At 46.2% G+C, this 15,595-nt stretch overlaps 1 protein-coding gene across 2 annotated transcripts in view; it reads left to right on the top strand.

The window, feature by feature from the left end:
• The window catches only part of ranbp10 (RAN binding protein 10), a 57,677-nt gene that overhangs the window by 6,711 nt on the left and 35,371 nt on the right, over window positions 1–15,595 (top strand). For both annotated transcript variants that reach the window (XM_063197436.1, XM_063197435.1), the window contains exons 2-3: window positions 1,408–1,519; window positions 6,836–6,888. In XM_063197436.1, the coding sequence (XP_063053506.1) occupies window positions 1,408–1,519; window positions 6,836–6,888 (165 nt within the window). The remainder of the gene's footprint in view (window positions 1–1,407; window positions 1,520–6,835; window positions 6,889–15,595) is intronic.

The following is a 15,595-nucleotide window of genomic DNA, read 5'->3' as shown; positions in this document are numbered from 1 at the left end:
AAGTCTTCACGAAAATTATAGATTAATTTTCACGCTGCCTATTCACTTGAATTGCCCCACTGCTGCTATGGTTATCCAAGCGTCTGCAGGGGCGGGGAGGGGGTGCTGACAGAACACTCGGGACTCACTAATTCGACGCCCTTTCGGTACTTACGCCTCATGTCCCCTAACCCTAACCTTAACCCTAACCTTAACCCTAACCTTGACCCTAAACCTAACCCTAACCCTAACCTTTATCCTAACCTTAACCCTAACCTTGACCCTAAACCTAACCCTAAATTGCTTGTTTGAAATGTTTGATTACCATGTGACGGTAGGCTACCGAAAGGGCATCAAACTAGTGGGTCGCTAGGCAACAGTCGGGCAATTCAAGTGAATAGGCAGCGTTTCGTTGCCCTACCACGAAAAACGGGCAATAACGTGAATGCACCACGAAAATTAATCTATTTTTTTTCGTGAATACTTCACAAAATAAACGGGCAATAACGTGAATGCACCACGAAAATTAATCTATTTTTTTCGTGAATACTTCACGGTATGAGTGAGATACGGTTGTTCTAGGACATGCGTGTCAACACTGTGTAGGTCTGCTCTCACTTGTGTTATGGGGCTCACATGTTGCCAATACATCACATGTATCACTCACACACCCACACACACACCTGCCTGTGTTCGCTATGGAGCTTATGTTGTCCCAACATGTGATCTTTATATATTTATGATTTTATACTCATTATTAGATTGGTCCTACCATACTCTTGTACAAATGTATTACAGAGGGTAATAGCTCAATTGCGCACTGTCTACAGGTGGGACGGGTGAACTCTGTTCGAGTTTGATTTTTTTTTTCAACTTCATTTAGACAGGACAGTGAAGAGTGGGACAGGAACGGAGTGGGAGAGAGAGACGGGGGAGGATCGGGAAATGACCCGAGTTCGGAATCGAACCCGGGTCGACTTGGACGCCACTTTTTGCTTTTCGGCACCACACAGTGCAATCGTAAAGCAAAAAGTGGCGGCCTAGTCGCACCAGCTGTTTCGAGCTGTAGGCCTACCAGAAAACTAACAGTGGAAAAGAGTCTTAATATCCACTGATGGGTAGTGTGGCTGTGGCCTGGGAGTTGTAGTAAAGCCCACAGAAGCAGGTCTTAAGAGCAGTGTGTGTCACATAGCTATGTCCTGTCTTGCTCACTGGTTTGACTCGACTGTACTCTTCTTTACTGAAAGTACTATACTGCAGTATTTTCATTGGTGAGAAGTACTTAGTTTATTTACAATACTGCTATTTCTTCCCCCTCACTCTGTCTCTCTCTCTGTTTCTCTCTCTCTCTCTCTCTCTCTCTCTCTCTCTCTCTCTCTCTCTCTCTCTCTCTCTCTCTCTCTCTCTCTCTCTCTCTCTCCCCCTCAGGCCATGGTAAGAACCATAAGGACGCTGCGTCTGTGCGTGCCACCCACCCCATCCCAGCCGCCTGTGGCATCTACTACTTTGAGGTCAAGATCGTCAGCAAGGGTAGAGATGGGTGAGTTCAATGCACAACACACAGTAACACTACTGTATTATTGAAGGCATAGTGTATATGTTTGTAATGTGTCTCTATGGCTAAGCTCAACAAGACCCATACACATCTATATGCATACACCTTCGCATCTACATTATTAAAGGCAGAGATGGGTAACCTAGGATGCAGATTACCATAATATACTGCAGATTACAGCACTGCTGAAGGGGAGAGGTGGGTACTTGTTCTAGACCAATGACTCTCAACCTTTTTTGAACAAATGTTCCCTTGACCTCACCGAAAGCCTCCGGACACCCCCTTGACCTCATCATAAGTTTGGCAAGGTCCCCCATAGTATTTAAAAAATAAGATAGACTATTGTCCCACATTTGTAACTGAGTCCCACCCCCCTTCAGCCTGTCCTCAACGCCCCGCAAGGGCTCCCTAATGGAGACCTTTAAAAGGGCAATTAATACTGTACACAGAGGAATGTCATCATTTCTAAACATGCACCACATACCTTTTACCTGATACTATGAAGTATGTAAGTTTATTTTCCTTATTCTATGTCTATGTGTCTTTGTCTGTAACTATATGTAGGCTGCCATTTTGACCAGGACTCCCTGGCTGAAGAGACTTCTTAGTCTCAATGGTACAATGCTGGCTAAATAAAGGAAACATTTTAAAATAAATAAATAATGCCCTCTGAGGCTGTAGAGCCCTCGTTGAGAAACACCATTCTAGACGAATACTAGATCCATGAGTACCTTCATTTAGACACACACATTGGATCTATGGGTGCCTTTATCTAGTATTCCTATGGGTTTGGTCTTGCAGCCACACTGCACGTCTGTGAGTGTGTTTATGTAGACGGGTGATTACTGGAGTCTTGATGAGCTGAGAAGCTGATTGGGTTATGACATCATCAGAGCACTTCCTTTTTCCCCTCCCTCTCCCTTCTCTCTTCTGGATAAGTGCAGTGCAGTGCACTGTACTGTCTCTGCATGGGGCAGCCGTGACCTAATGGTTAGCACATTAGTATTTAGATCAGAGGGTTGCAGGTTCGAATTCCGCCCTTACCTCTCCCTATACCTACATTCATGGCTGAAGTGCCCTTGAGCAACGCACTTATAGTAAAACCAACTTGACTTACCCTTACATTGCTCCAGGGACTGTAACCAATACCCTGTCAATAACTGTAAGTTGCTTTGGATAAAAGCGTCAGCTGAGTGTAATGTAATGTCTCTGTCACCTCTTTTGCAATGCAGTGTAGTGTCCATTAGGGCTGCACAATTAATCGAAAATTAATAAAATAAATTAGTGAAATCGAAGTCGAAATTTTAATCGTGATTTAATCGTGGCAATAGTGACCTACCCTTGAGAGCGTCCTTGAAGCCAGAACATATTGACAGGCTGGTGTTTCTGGCCAGAAATCTGTCCACCTAAGTTTCATGCTATTGCCTTTACATAATTATTACAATTCATTTTATTTTGCTCATCCCGTATATAATTCATTCTTGGTTATATTTCATCTTGTTATAATTTTCAAAAAAATCTGCGAAATTCAATAATCGTGATTAATAATCGTGATTACCTTTTTGACCAAAATAATGATTAGGATTTTTTTCCATAATCGTGCAACCCTAGTGTCCATGTCTTCTCTTCTGCAGTGCAGTGCAGTGTCGTTTGGTCTCTCTCTGTTGCTCTGACCTCGGTTCAGCATGATGACACTTATTTTTACCCGTGTGTCTGATGAATGGGATGTTGTGTTGCCTTCTGACAGACAGGTTACACATCCATACATCATGGCTGACTGATGTCCTGTGTGGGCGGGCTGTGGACGTATAAATAGAGTCGTTACAATGTCATCTGGTGCACACACACACACTCCTGCTCTGGAGCCCGCTCAACACAAACTGAAGGGCATGACAAAAAAAAACAATCCAAACTGTTTGTGTTGTTGCTCTGTTGCTTCTTGTGTTTATTACACTTCTAAAAGTAGCACAGTTAGTGGGGGTTGAGGTTTGTGTGTGTGTGTGTGTGTGTGTGTGTGTGTGTGTGTGTGTGTGTGTGTGTGTGTGTGTGTGTGTGTGTGTGTGTGTGTGTGTGTGTGTGTGTGTGTGTGTGTGTGTGTGTGTGTGTGTGTCTGTGTCTGTGTCTGTGTCTGTGTGTATGTGTGTGTGTTGGGAGGGTTAATCTGTCCTTTTATGTTAGTGTGCTGCGATTCCCTCACATGCTCCATTTTGGGGCTGCTGCTGCTGCATTGGCATCAGTACAGCGTGCAGTGGAGCAGTAGCCATTTTTAGGCAGAACAGAGAGAGTGGTGCGGATTCCAGACATGATCTGCATAGCGCCACAAGCATGCTGGAAGGCCGCTGCTAACTGCTAACTGCTAAGGGGAGCTAATTGGCCCGCTCAGCCCTCCAGCGCGCTGTGAAGTCCCATTGTCAGCACACAAGTGCACACTGACTGCACACAACAAAATTGCATTTATGCGGCAGCCCCCAATGGCGCCCCAAGTGTGGCAGGAAGTTACAGTGCTCAGGCTACCTCAGTCATGGTGGAGGATGGGGGAGAGCACTGGTTAATTACTTCCCCCACCAACCTTTTGGGCTACAGGTCTGACGCCGTAACCACTTACCCATGACTGCCCCAAGTGACAAGTTGTTTAGATGAAGGCTGTGTCTTGGAGGTGGAGGGTAAATCGAGGAGGCAGGGCGTGTAGAAGCAGGCTTTGTCCTGGTGGAAAGCGGAGCGCAGAGACAGACACAGGCAGTGGAGAGGGGAGTGGGGAGGCAGGCTGTGTGGTGGTGGGGTTGGGGATCGCGGAGACAGGCCTTGAGGGGCAGGCCGTGACCTGGTCGATAGGGCAGTGGGGAGGCAGGCCATGTTGAGATGGAGGAGGTAGCCCCATATAGAGGCAGACTATGGCCTGGTGGAGAATCATGCTGTCAAGTGCGGCCTAGTCATGGTCAAGGGAGTGGGGAGGCAGGCTGTTTAGAGGCAGGCTGTGGGATGGTGGTTAGGGGAGCGTAGAGGCAAGCTGTTGGAGGCTGACCTTGTGGAGGGGGCAGGCCGTGGCCTGGTGGAGAGAGATTAGTGGAGGCAGGCTGTGTAGAGGCAGGCCTTGTGGTGGTGCTTAGGGGAGAGAGGCTGTGAGAAGCACGTCAGGAGATGCAGGTCATAAAACGGCAACCTTTTGGGCTACGGGTCTGACGCCCTAACCTCTTACCCATGACTGCCCCAAGTGACAAGCTGTATAGAGGCAGTCGGTGTTTTGGAGGTGGAGGGTAAATCGAGGAGGCAGGCATACTGTGTAGAATCAGGCTGTGTCGTGGTGGAAAACGGAGCAGGGAGGCAGACGCAGGCTGTATAGACACAGGCTGGGGAGCAGAGTTGGATAAAATAGAAGTAAAAGTACTTTTGCACATGTAAGTACAACACTAGTAATATGATATTACAAAGTTGAGACCATGTAATATCGGTACTTCTACTTCATACAACTCTGCTGGGGGTAGGCAGGCTGTGTAGAGGCAGGCTGTGCCCTGGTGGTCAGTTTTAGATCATGGAGGAGCAGGCAGTGAGTGGCAGACCGTATCGGGCAGAGTGAAGAGTCAGGCTGTAAAGAGGTAGCCTGATTATCATCGACTTTCAAATGCCTTCGAGACTTGGTCTGACCAAGAGCATGACAATTAACATTACCCAAACGGCATGGTTGACCGAATGGTTGGTTTGCTAATGCTTGTTTGCTTACTGATAGTATGAGGAGTTCCCGTTTTTTTGGGAGCTCAGAAAGTTCTTGCATTGCTCTTGACATGACTATTAGCAACGCTGAAGGGGCACGGCCTGGCTAGTATAGAGGTGGGTAGGGTCCTGGTGTGGGCAGAGGCAGTCGGTGGCCTGGGGATGGGCAGAGGCAGGCCATTAGAGGCTGTGGTGATGGGTAGGGTAGAGCGGGGAGGCTGTGAGGAGCAGGTAGGGCTGAGCAATATGACGATATATATATCATTATCGTGATATAAAAGTGTATATCGTGACCTTTCTCCTATATCGTTTATATCGTGATAGTAATTTTATCAGTTGTACAATTGAATATCATTTAATTACATTTCAAGTTGTCACAATACACACTATAAGTTCATGTAACTGTAAAAATAACAATAAAAAGATAGACTTTAAAGGAAGGTTGTTTTGCGACATGAAAAAATAAAGAGCAAATAAAGAGAATAACTGAAAACGTATGTAATTGTACTATATTGTGATATATATCGTTATCGTGATATAAAGTAATCCATATCGTGATATAGTTTTTTTCCATATTGCCCAGCCCTAGGAGCAGGCTGTGACGTGGTGGTGAGGGGGGAGTGGGGAGGCGTAGGCCGTGCCGTGCCTTGCCGTGCCGTGTCCTCAGAGGATAACCATGTTGGCCCCTTGTTACTTGCATCTGCTGAGATGTCGCAAATCACTGTGTACACATGCTGTTACTCTTGTCCATCTCTGCTGAGGGCTCTCAGATCACTGTGTGTGTACACACACGCTGTGTGTACACACACACACACACACACACACACACACACACACACACACACACACACACACACACACACACACACACACACATACATGCATGCTGGCCCCTTGTTAGTCATGTCAGCAGAGATCTCTCAAATTGTGTTTGACAGTCCGTTTGGTTGGCAGCCCTGCTCGCCATCATGGCTGGCCTGAGAGGACGGGAGCTGTGTGTGTGTGTGTGTGTGTGAGTGTGTGTGTGAGTGTGAGTGTGAGTGTGTGTGTGTGTGTGTGTGTGTGTGTGTGTGTGTGTGTGTGTGTGTGTGTGTGTGTGTGTGTGTGTGTGTGTGTGTGTGTGTGTGTGTGTGCGCACCAGTCTTCTGTGTGTGTGTGTTCGTGCCTTCAGTGTTGGTTAGCCGTGGCTGCATGCTGCAAGTTATTATGCGGTCACATCTCCCACTCAGACTCCATGAAACCTCTTCAAGTTGAATGATCTCATGTATAGCTCTCATGTACTACTTACGTAGGCAGCTGATGACTGCTGTTTCCTATTTTTTATCTTTATCAACTTTCTAACATCCTCAAACGTTGTTTACAATGTACATGTTGAGCTTGGGTGGGAGGGAGGGAGGGGGGTGTGACATGACCTCTCTGAATTGAGCTGGAAGAGGTGGTTACAGCCTAGCCGGCACATCCCAGTGTTTGACCTGGGAGCAGAGCAGGACCGCAATGATGTCTCACTCCCCTCCTGCCTGTGTGTCTCTGTCTTGTGTGTTGACGATGCCTCACTCCTCTCCTGTTTCACTTTCTCTCTCTGTGTGTTTTCAGGTACATGGGAATCGGCCTGTCTGCCCAGGGGGTAAACATGAACAGGCTTCCTGGTGAGTACTACGTGACCTGTGCATGTGTTTGCGTGTGCGTGCATGCGTGCGTACATGTGTGTCTGTGTAACGCAGTGTTTCTCAAAGTGGGACGTAAGCCCCCCTGGCGGGGCGCGGAGGTATCTCAGGGGGGGCGTGTGACATCTGATTTTGGATTTTTTTCTCCCAAGGAAATGTTTTCCTGTCTCGCCAATAAGTCAATAAGTTTAAAGCCCTCACCTACATTATATTATTAATGAATTTGAATAGCATAGGAAATGAACGCAAATCTGCATTCGACTGCAGTCCCTCTTTGTTTAATCTCACCAGTCACCTTTCCTTTGATTCTGCGCAGCTATTGCAAAATCAGTCTGCTGACTGCTGTTGCTAAGGGGGGGGCTCAGAAGCATTCAGACCCACTGAAGGGGGGAATGATGGAAAAAGTTTGAGAACTACTGGTGTAACGTGTTTACAGGTAACCCCCCCACAGGGGTCAGACTGATTCGCATAGCGGAGGACTAGAGACCTCAAAAGGTCAAGGCCAAGGAGCTATTCAGACTTCAGCGCCTGCTATTACACTTTCCAATCTCCGCTCTGTTAATCGATGCACTCTAATTTGTCAAAACTGGGACCCCTTTGGGAGGTCAGTGCACTAGGTTGTGTTAACCCATTTTAGCCTGATGGTATATACACGGTTTGACCTTTTGCCGCCTGGAGCAACATACAGTATATGCTGCATTCAGGCTTTTTAGATTTTAAAAAAAATATATTTTTATGATTTATTTAGAGGTTTTTTAAATTAAAAACTGTGGCTATGTTGGATGTGTGATCACAATGTAATGCAAGATATGTGTCCTAGCTTTTAAATGCACCTTATTTCATGTTTTTATGTGCTTCAGAGGCTTCGATATGTAGGTTGTAATAGGCAGAGGGCACCTTTTCCCAAAAAGGGCATAGGCATTCAGCAGGCGTTTTTTTGCAAGTGCCTTGGGCAAAAATTGGTTAAAACCACTAGTGCAAAGCCAGTGCCCGTGCCCGTGTGGTGTTTTCAACTGTACATGATACCATACCATCTTATCGTAGTAAGCTGATGGTAACATGTACGCGTACAGTAGGGAAATGACAAATAGAGTGGAAGCATATGGATGGCATGGCCAGGCTTATTGTTGAGGTTGATGAAATCAGGTGAAAGATACAGTACAGGAGATAATTTCTTTATACAGGTTGGTGTTCTCCTGCCTTGCCTTAGGCATGCAGCACCTCCTCCGGTGCCTAGTTTGCTAGCTGCAGGGTCATCAGCTGGGGACCACCGTTGTTAGATGTTTCGCCCCTTAGCCCAGAACATCTCCAGGTGGCGGGGCAGTGAACAGAGACGTCTCCCTGCCACCCCCTGCAGCTAGCATTCTTAAGTTGTGCCTGCTCCCCAGGCTACATCCCGTCGTTTCAGCCAAAGCCAAAAACTTGCCTTCTCTGCCTCTTCAGATGGGCCCCTGATGGCTCTCTGCAGACTGGTGCTACGCAGTCCAAGGTCACGCAGAAGTTTTAACAATTTTAACAATAAAATGATGTTCAGATTGTTGTTTGAATCGTATACATGTCTGTGTGAGAAATTAGTGTAATTTAATGCACGGGACATTTTGTCAGTGTCTACTTTTGGTTGTAGGGTATATTGCTGAATTGTAGCTTTGAAATAAACAAGAACGATGATGAGGAGCTATTAGGCTATGATTGAGTAGCTGAAATTGCTAAATAAAACACCTACGTAATTTGCTATGGCTCATGAAGTGTGAAAACAACAGCAAGAAGTGAAACCATTTCTGACTGAAACTTCTGAAAGTAATCATGCTTGGCATGGGAAGAGAATTTGCAGACAAGTTGTTGTCATTGTTTACTGTAGGCAACGTGACATGTACCCAAAAGTAGCTTCTAGTTGTTCATTTTTTTGGAATTCGCAACAAAATAATTAGTTTAGAAGCTGAGTCACCTGTAGGCTATGCCGTTTATACGCATAAGCATGTGATGGAATGTGAACACAATGGTGTAGACTGCTGTTGCATATTCTGCGTAGAGTGCAGGTCTGTGGAGAGGTGTTCAGTCCGTAATGGACTGGGGTAAAAAACTGGACTGACAGAGTAAAAGTCTTGGAGCCCGTTTCTCAAAGCAACGTTGCTAACCAGTTAGCAACTTACTTTGTTCCCAATGAGAATTTACATTGCAACCAAGTAAGTTGCTAACTTAGTTAGCAACGACATTGTCGAGAAACGCAATCTTAGGTTTTCCTTCTTCCTGTGCTGTCAACACAGGTGTTTTCAATAATTACTGGTTGCTCATCAATCTGGCTGTGGGGATGTGGTAATTAGGATCACCTGGAGCAAAAAATGTGGCAGGATTTTATTAACAATAATAGATCAGTTTTATATAGCGCTTTTCCATGGACTCAAAGCCGCTTTGAGCACTTTCTGCACCTGGATTTTTTCACTTCTGGTCTTGAGCACTGATGAGAAGGGTAGTGGCTATGCGGCCAAAATTCCATGAGTGGCAAAGTGACAAAAGGCAATTAAAAAACATTTTAATCTTCTGCATTTTATGTCTTCACGGCATGAAACTTAACACTGCACACAGCCGTACCACTGGAAAGTCACCCTCCAAATTGGAGATAATTCGGTGGCATCCGGTGCGGGAACAGACTGGAGGAGACACAAACAGGCGTTTCTTGTATTATTAGAATAGATGGTAACTAATAGATGTCAGTAGCACAGAGCGCTGGCTGGCTGTGCTTTATTTAATTCCGCCTGCCTGTGTGTGTGTTTGTGTGGAGCCCCACAGGATTTCTGTCAGCCTCTGAAAAGACAACATACTGTAAAGATGATCAGTGCTATATAGGCCTGGGAATTGATTGACAATTTTCGGTTCCGGTTCCATTTCCGGTTCCTTCGTTTCGGTTCCGGTACCAGAACGGTTCCATTTTCGGTTCCTAGAAACCCTGAATTAAACCTGCAGTTACCCAAAGTGGCCAGTAGATGGCGTAACGGGTCTGTAAATCATGAGTTTCCCTGCCTGCCACAAGGCGGCGCTCATCGTGACTTAAGCAATGGCGGGTTAAAGGCATTTAATTCTATACAGCATTCATGATTAATTGCATGCTGCAAGTTGTCCTCTCGGCATGGCTTGGCAAGTATAATAAACGGTTTTGATACTGATAAATGTACTCATGTCTGATTAAAATTGTTCTGCTGTACGGTGCAACTTCACTTCTGGTAGGCCTACCAATCCTATGTCAAGCGTGGCTGACATGATTTTAATGTAGCCTACGCTACCCAGTCTGACGACAGCTTACCAAAACAGATAGGCCTACCCAAGATTGCCACTTTCTAGTGGTAAAACAACCTGTCCTTCTCCTACAGACATGTGTTAGGGCTTGTTCGAAAGCTGCGAATCTTAGCTTTTTACAGGTTTTTACGGCACGTTTTTATGTTCTTTCAATCAAAAGTTATTGAACTGTAAGCGGCCGCTGTTTCAAGTGAAAAAATAGCGCTTTCCAACCTTTTTTTTTTTTAATCTCATCATTTTTTCCCGAACAGCCAGCGATCTCCTTAACGTAGACCCATAGACATGTGTTAGGGCTTGTTCGAAAGCTGAGATTCTTAGCTTTCTACAGTTTTTACGGCACGTTTTTATGTTCTTTCAATCAAAAGTTATTAAACTGTAAGCGGCCGCCGTTGAAAGTGAAAAAATAGCGCTTTCCAACCTTTTTTTTTTTATCTCGTCATTTTTTCCCTAACAGCCAGCGATCTCCTTAACCTAGACCTACAGACATGTGTTAGGGCTTGTTCGAAAGCTGAGATTCTTAGCTTTTTACAGGTTTTTACGGCACGTTTTTATGTTCTTTCAATCAAAAGTTATTGAACTGTAAGCGGCCGCTGTTTCAAGTGAAAAAATAGCGCTTTCCAACCTTTTTTTTTTTTTTATCTCGTCATTTTTTCCCGAACAGCCAGCGATCTCCTTAACGTAGACCTATAGACATGTGTTAGGGCTTGTTCGAAAGCTGAGATTCTTAGCTTTTTACATTTTTTTACAGAACGTTTTTATGTTCTTTCAATCCACAGTTATTTAACCTTAAGCGGCCGCTACTTCAAGTAAACAATGGCGTTATTCTCCAGCCGGATAGAGAGGAAATCTTTTTTGTCGCTGTGTTCTTTGTTCCCTCGAATTAAACCGACGGTCTAAATAGACTACATTTGTACGTCCCCAACACAAGACCAGTTATTTCTAAGTTAGCTCTTTTCATGGAAAAACACGTTTCCAAGGAGTCAGAGACATCTTCCTGAAGAGTCGATGTCATGGTTGAGGTTGACGGTTGCAGGCAGCAGGCATAGTTGAGGTTGACGGTGTGTTGCCGTTGTAAAGATGCTGCAACTCTCTGCACGCAAGTTAATCGAATGCAAGAGCAGTGTTTGAACAGGTTGGATGTATTGCCATTCTTGCATGATATTAGTTTATCGCAGATATTGCAGCGCGCTCCTTCCTTTCCTGAAATATAGCCCACGCTTTCGACGGCATGTTTTTGTTTCTCAAGTAGTACAATCAGCTGGTTGAAAATCAGCTGTTTTATCAATCGTTTAAATGAGGTGCGAAACGGGAAGAGGAGGAGCGTGGTCAGTTTGTGACACTTGTGGTTGGCTGAAATGGCCGCGTGCTTAAACACACATTTGATGGCTCTGACAATCAGACTTCAGGAACCGAAACGTGGAACCGACAGACAAGGCACGTTTCGGTGCCAAGTAGAACCTTAGCTTTTAATTCGGTTCTATCAAAGAATTGAATTTCGGTACCCAGTCCTAGTGCTATAGTGTTTGAGGTGATTATTGATGTAGTGTTTGCTTTGCTGCTGTGGTTCTGCTTGTGAGAGCCAATTCAAAGCTGCATCCTATTGTCATGTTTCATCTCACTAGAGGCTTCCTCAGTCCATTCTGGCCTCAGCTTCTGCCTCTGTCTCTGTCTGTGTCTCGGTCTCTCTCTCTCTCCCTCTCTCTCTCTATCTCTCTCTCTGTCTCTCTCTCTCCCTCTCCCTCCCTCCATCTCTCTTTCTCTCTCCCTCTCCCTCCAGGTTCATCTAAGCAGCCGTTCTCTGTAGCATGTCTAAACACGCCTGAGGACGAGTATCAGGAGATGAACGCTGACATTTAACATGCAAATGCGCCACTCGTAGTCCCCTCTCTGATTTCTCTGTCCCTCTCTTTCTCTCTCTCTCTCTCTCTCCCTCTCTCTCTCTCTCTCTCTCTCTCTCTCTCTCTCTCTCTCTCTCTCTCTCTCTTTCTCTCTCTCTCTCTTTCTCTCTTTCTCTCTCTCTCTCTCTCTCCCCAGAAAATGTGACACTCAAACAAAATTAGCATTGCAGGGCAAACATTGCATGTTTTCATGAACCCTTTTTGTTGTTTATTTATGTCTAAGTGTTGTGAGAGAGAGAGAGAGAGAGAGAGAGAGAGAGAGAGAGAGAGAGAGAGAGAGAGAGAGAGAGAGAGAGAGAGAGAGAGAGAGAGAGAGAGTTCATCAAGGCGAGTTCAGCTAGAACACACACTGTTGTGCCCAGCGAGAGCTGCATGTTGTCTCTATCAGTCAGTGGTGCTGAATATCTCACAGCAGCCAGTGCTGGCCAACCAAGGGCTTGTTTTCCCAACGCGTACAAGAGAGAGATGAAGTGTGGCATAGTTTTCACATTTCTGTGTTCGTTTAGTTTGTTGACTGAGGGTCAATGGTGTGGGGTGAAGCAGGGCTGTGCTGTTGGAGACAGGGACACCCGTGCATTTGGAGAGTAGATCTTGTGCTGAGGAACCTGTTTGGGACAGACGGCCCCGGCCCCCGGATGGGCAAATTTACTGAAGGACAAGCGAGAGTGTGTAAAAAGAGCCCTGGGATGATTGTTTACCAGTGTAGCGTCATACCCCTATTTTTATTTGGTAATCCAGCTTTTTGGCTCTTATGGGCTTATGTATTTCATTACACATGGGGCCGATGAGGAGGAGAGCAGATCACCCGGGCGGCACACAGGGGCTTAAATGTGACATAACCACAGTGATCTCCCTTACCGTGAAGACAAGGACGGCACAGACAGAGAGAGAGAGAGAGATGGAAGAATGTAGAGGGGGGGAGGGGTGGAGAGAAAAAGGGGGAAATGGAGAGACAGAGAAAGGGTTGGAGAGAGATGGAAATATGGCGAAAGAGTGTGACAATGACAACAGAGAGTGATGGGAGGGGGGTGTAGAGAAATGGAGAGGTGGGGAGAAAGAGAGAGATGGAGAGACAGAGAGAGTGGGGAGGAGGTGGAGAGATATGGAGAGAGTGAGAAATCAAGAAAGATGGAAAGAGTGACAGAGGGTGGGGCAGCAGAAAACGGTGTGTGAGTATGAATGGAACAGGGGCAGGAAGGTTGCTGTTGAGGCACTGATGGTCAAGGCCTGACCCTGGAGAGAGGAGGGGGGAGAGACAGAAGGAGATGGAGAGGCAGAAAGGAGAGGAAGAGATTGAGAGAAAAAGAGGGATGGAGAGAGTGGGAAACCAAGGGAGATGGAAAGATGGAGAATGGTTGGGGCAGCCGGGGGGGATGGAAAGATGGAGGGATGAAGGGTGGGGCAGCAGAAAACGTGTGTGAGTGAGAGGGACAGAAGCAGGAATGTTGCTGTTGATGTACTGATGGTCCAGGCCTGGTCAGAAAGAGAGAGAGAGAGAGATGGGGAGGGGGGGCTGCTCAGTGTGTGAGAATGGCTGAGCGGGACAGAGGTTGTTCAGATACGGTGTGTGTGGCTCTAAATAAACTTTACCATCACCAGCCAAAATAGCTACTAGATGTCAATCTTACTAACCAAACGCACACTCTCTAATGGGTCAAAGTGGCTAGTGAGTTGGTCTTTTCTACCAGCCAAACTGAAATTGACCAGCATTTGGCCGGTTGGCTGGTGCTATGGCACATAGCATTCCGACGAGTGTGTGGAAAGCGGCGACTCTGTATACCGTATGTTTTAGTGTATAATTATTTGTGTGTGAAATTTGCTCTTCCATTCACACTCACCCGGCTCTAGTGTGTGTGTGTGTGTGTGTGTGTGTGTGTGTGTGTGTGTGTGTGTGTGTGTGCGTGTGTGCGTGTGTGCAGTAACTGTGTGGATGCAGCCTGTGGCTGCTCGAATGTCCACCTCAGTTCCCCTCTCCAGTGTGGCAGGCCATTGTCATTCTGTGTTTTGAGTCTCTTTTTGTGATGTGCTTGTATGAGCTATTGTGTGTGTGTGTGTGTGTCTGTGTGTGTGCGCGCGCGTGTGTGATAGTGAGCGCGTGTGTGGAGTGTGCTGGAGTTCAACAGGGTAGCGGCAGTCGTTTGACATCTGGACCGCTGGTGCTGCCCAGCCCAGTACGCTATTAGTATGCAGGGGACAGGAGGGGAGAGAGAGGGGGATGAGAGAGAGAGAGAGAGAGAGAGAGAGAGAGAGAGAGAGAGAGAGAGAGAGAGAGAGAGAGGGATGAGGGAGATGGATGAGGGAGAAAGGAGATAGGGATGAGGGAGAGAGAGAGAGAGAGAGAGAGGGGGAGAGAAGAGGGGACAGGATAAGGACAGATTTGAGAGGGAGAGCGCACAGATTTTGGAGCAATATCTCCGTCAGAGCTGCGCCACAGCTTAAAACGAATACATCCACCCTCAACTAAACTCACTCCCAACCAAATACATCCTCCCTCACTCCCAACCCATTCTAATACGCTCCTCTTCCAATCTAAAGGCCCATCACTCTCCTGTCTTCTCTCCTTAGCCCAGTGGTTCTCAACCTCATAATAAACATGCCAACACATTTAGAAATACTTTGTAATCCACGAGTGGTCTGATTACGCTTCTCTGGGGAGGGTTTTCAGACGACCGGTGTTAGCGGCCAATAAGCGAACGCACTTGAGAGCATAATAACATGCGTCACGAACGTCAACTGTCAGCGATTGGTCAGAGCTCATTTAAAACCAGAGCTGAGCTCACTCCTCCCGCCCAAGTGACCCAGGGCACCGAGGAACCAGACGTAAAATGAATTAAGGGCGGAATTCTCCCGTCTCCACTTAAGTCGGTTTTACGCACGCATTTTTTACGCGGTCTTATCTTGCGCGTATTCTCCCCTCTGGAACGTCGCCACACCCCTCGCGCTTAACTCAGAAAAACAGCGCGTAGCCCAACATAGGCGTGATATATGCTAAATGGGGGGATGAGTCTCTGCCAAGTTCATCAGTTGTGGCTACAAAGAAACTATGGAGCATGGATTTTCTGATCAACCATGTGAAAACCTCGGCAGTCCATTGAGATCCAACACTGAACTTTAACTTTGAATTTAAAACCACGTGCCAAAAGTCCTCTTGCAAAAGCGTTCCAAAACCTAACCTCCGCTCCTTTTCACAAACACAAGGCAAGTATTGGAGGTGGGATAATGAGATGGAAACGCGATGTGTCCCTTTGGCGGGAACTCAGCTGAGCGTTTTGGTGCGCAACAGGTTGATTGAAATAATAAACATGATTAAACGTTTTGTTAAAAATGGAGTTTTGCGTGTTGCCTGGACAATTCCGGAAATCAAAAAGTGATTTAAAATGCTGATCATTCCCACAGTTAAACAAACACATAGTAGGCCTATTTGCTGACTTTTAAAAGTGTTTCTCCGCTTCTCTGTACAGCAACGTGGCATTAAAATAATTGGAAATATGTGGATCTCA

Source organism: Engraulis encrasicolus, chromosome 4 (genome assembly GCF_034702125.1).
Source record: "Engraulis encrasicolus isolate BLACKSEA-1 chromosome 4, IST_EnEncr_1.0, whole genome shotgun sequence".
NCBI lineage: Eukaryota > Metazoa > Chordata > Actinopteri > Clupeiformes > Engraulidae > Engraulis > Engraulis encrasicolus.
Note: the sequence above shows the minus strand (reverse complement) of the source record. Positions and strands in the feature narration are given on the sequence as shown.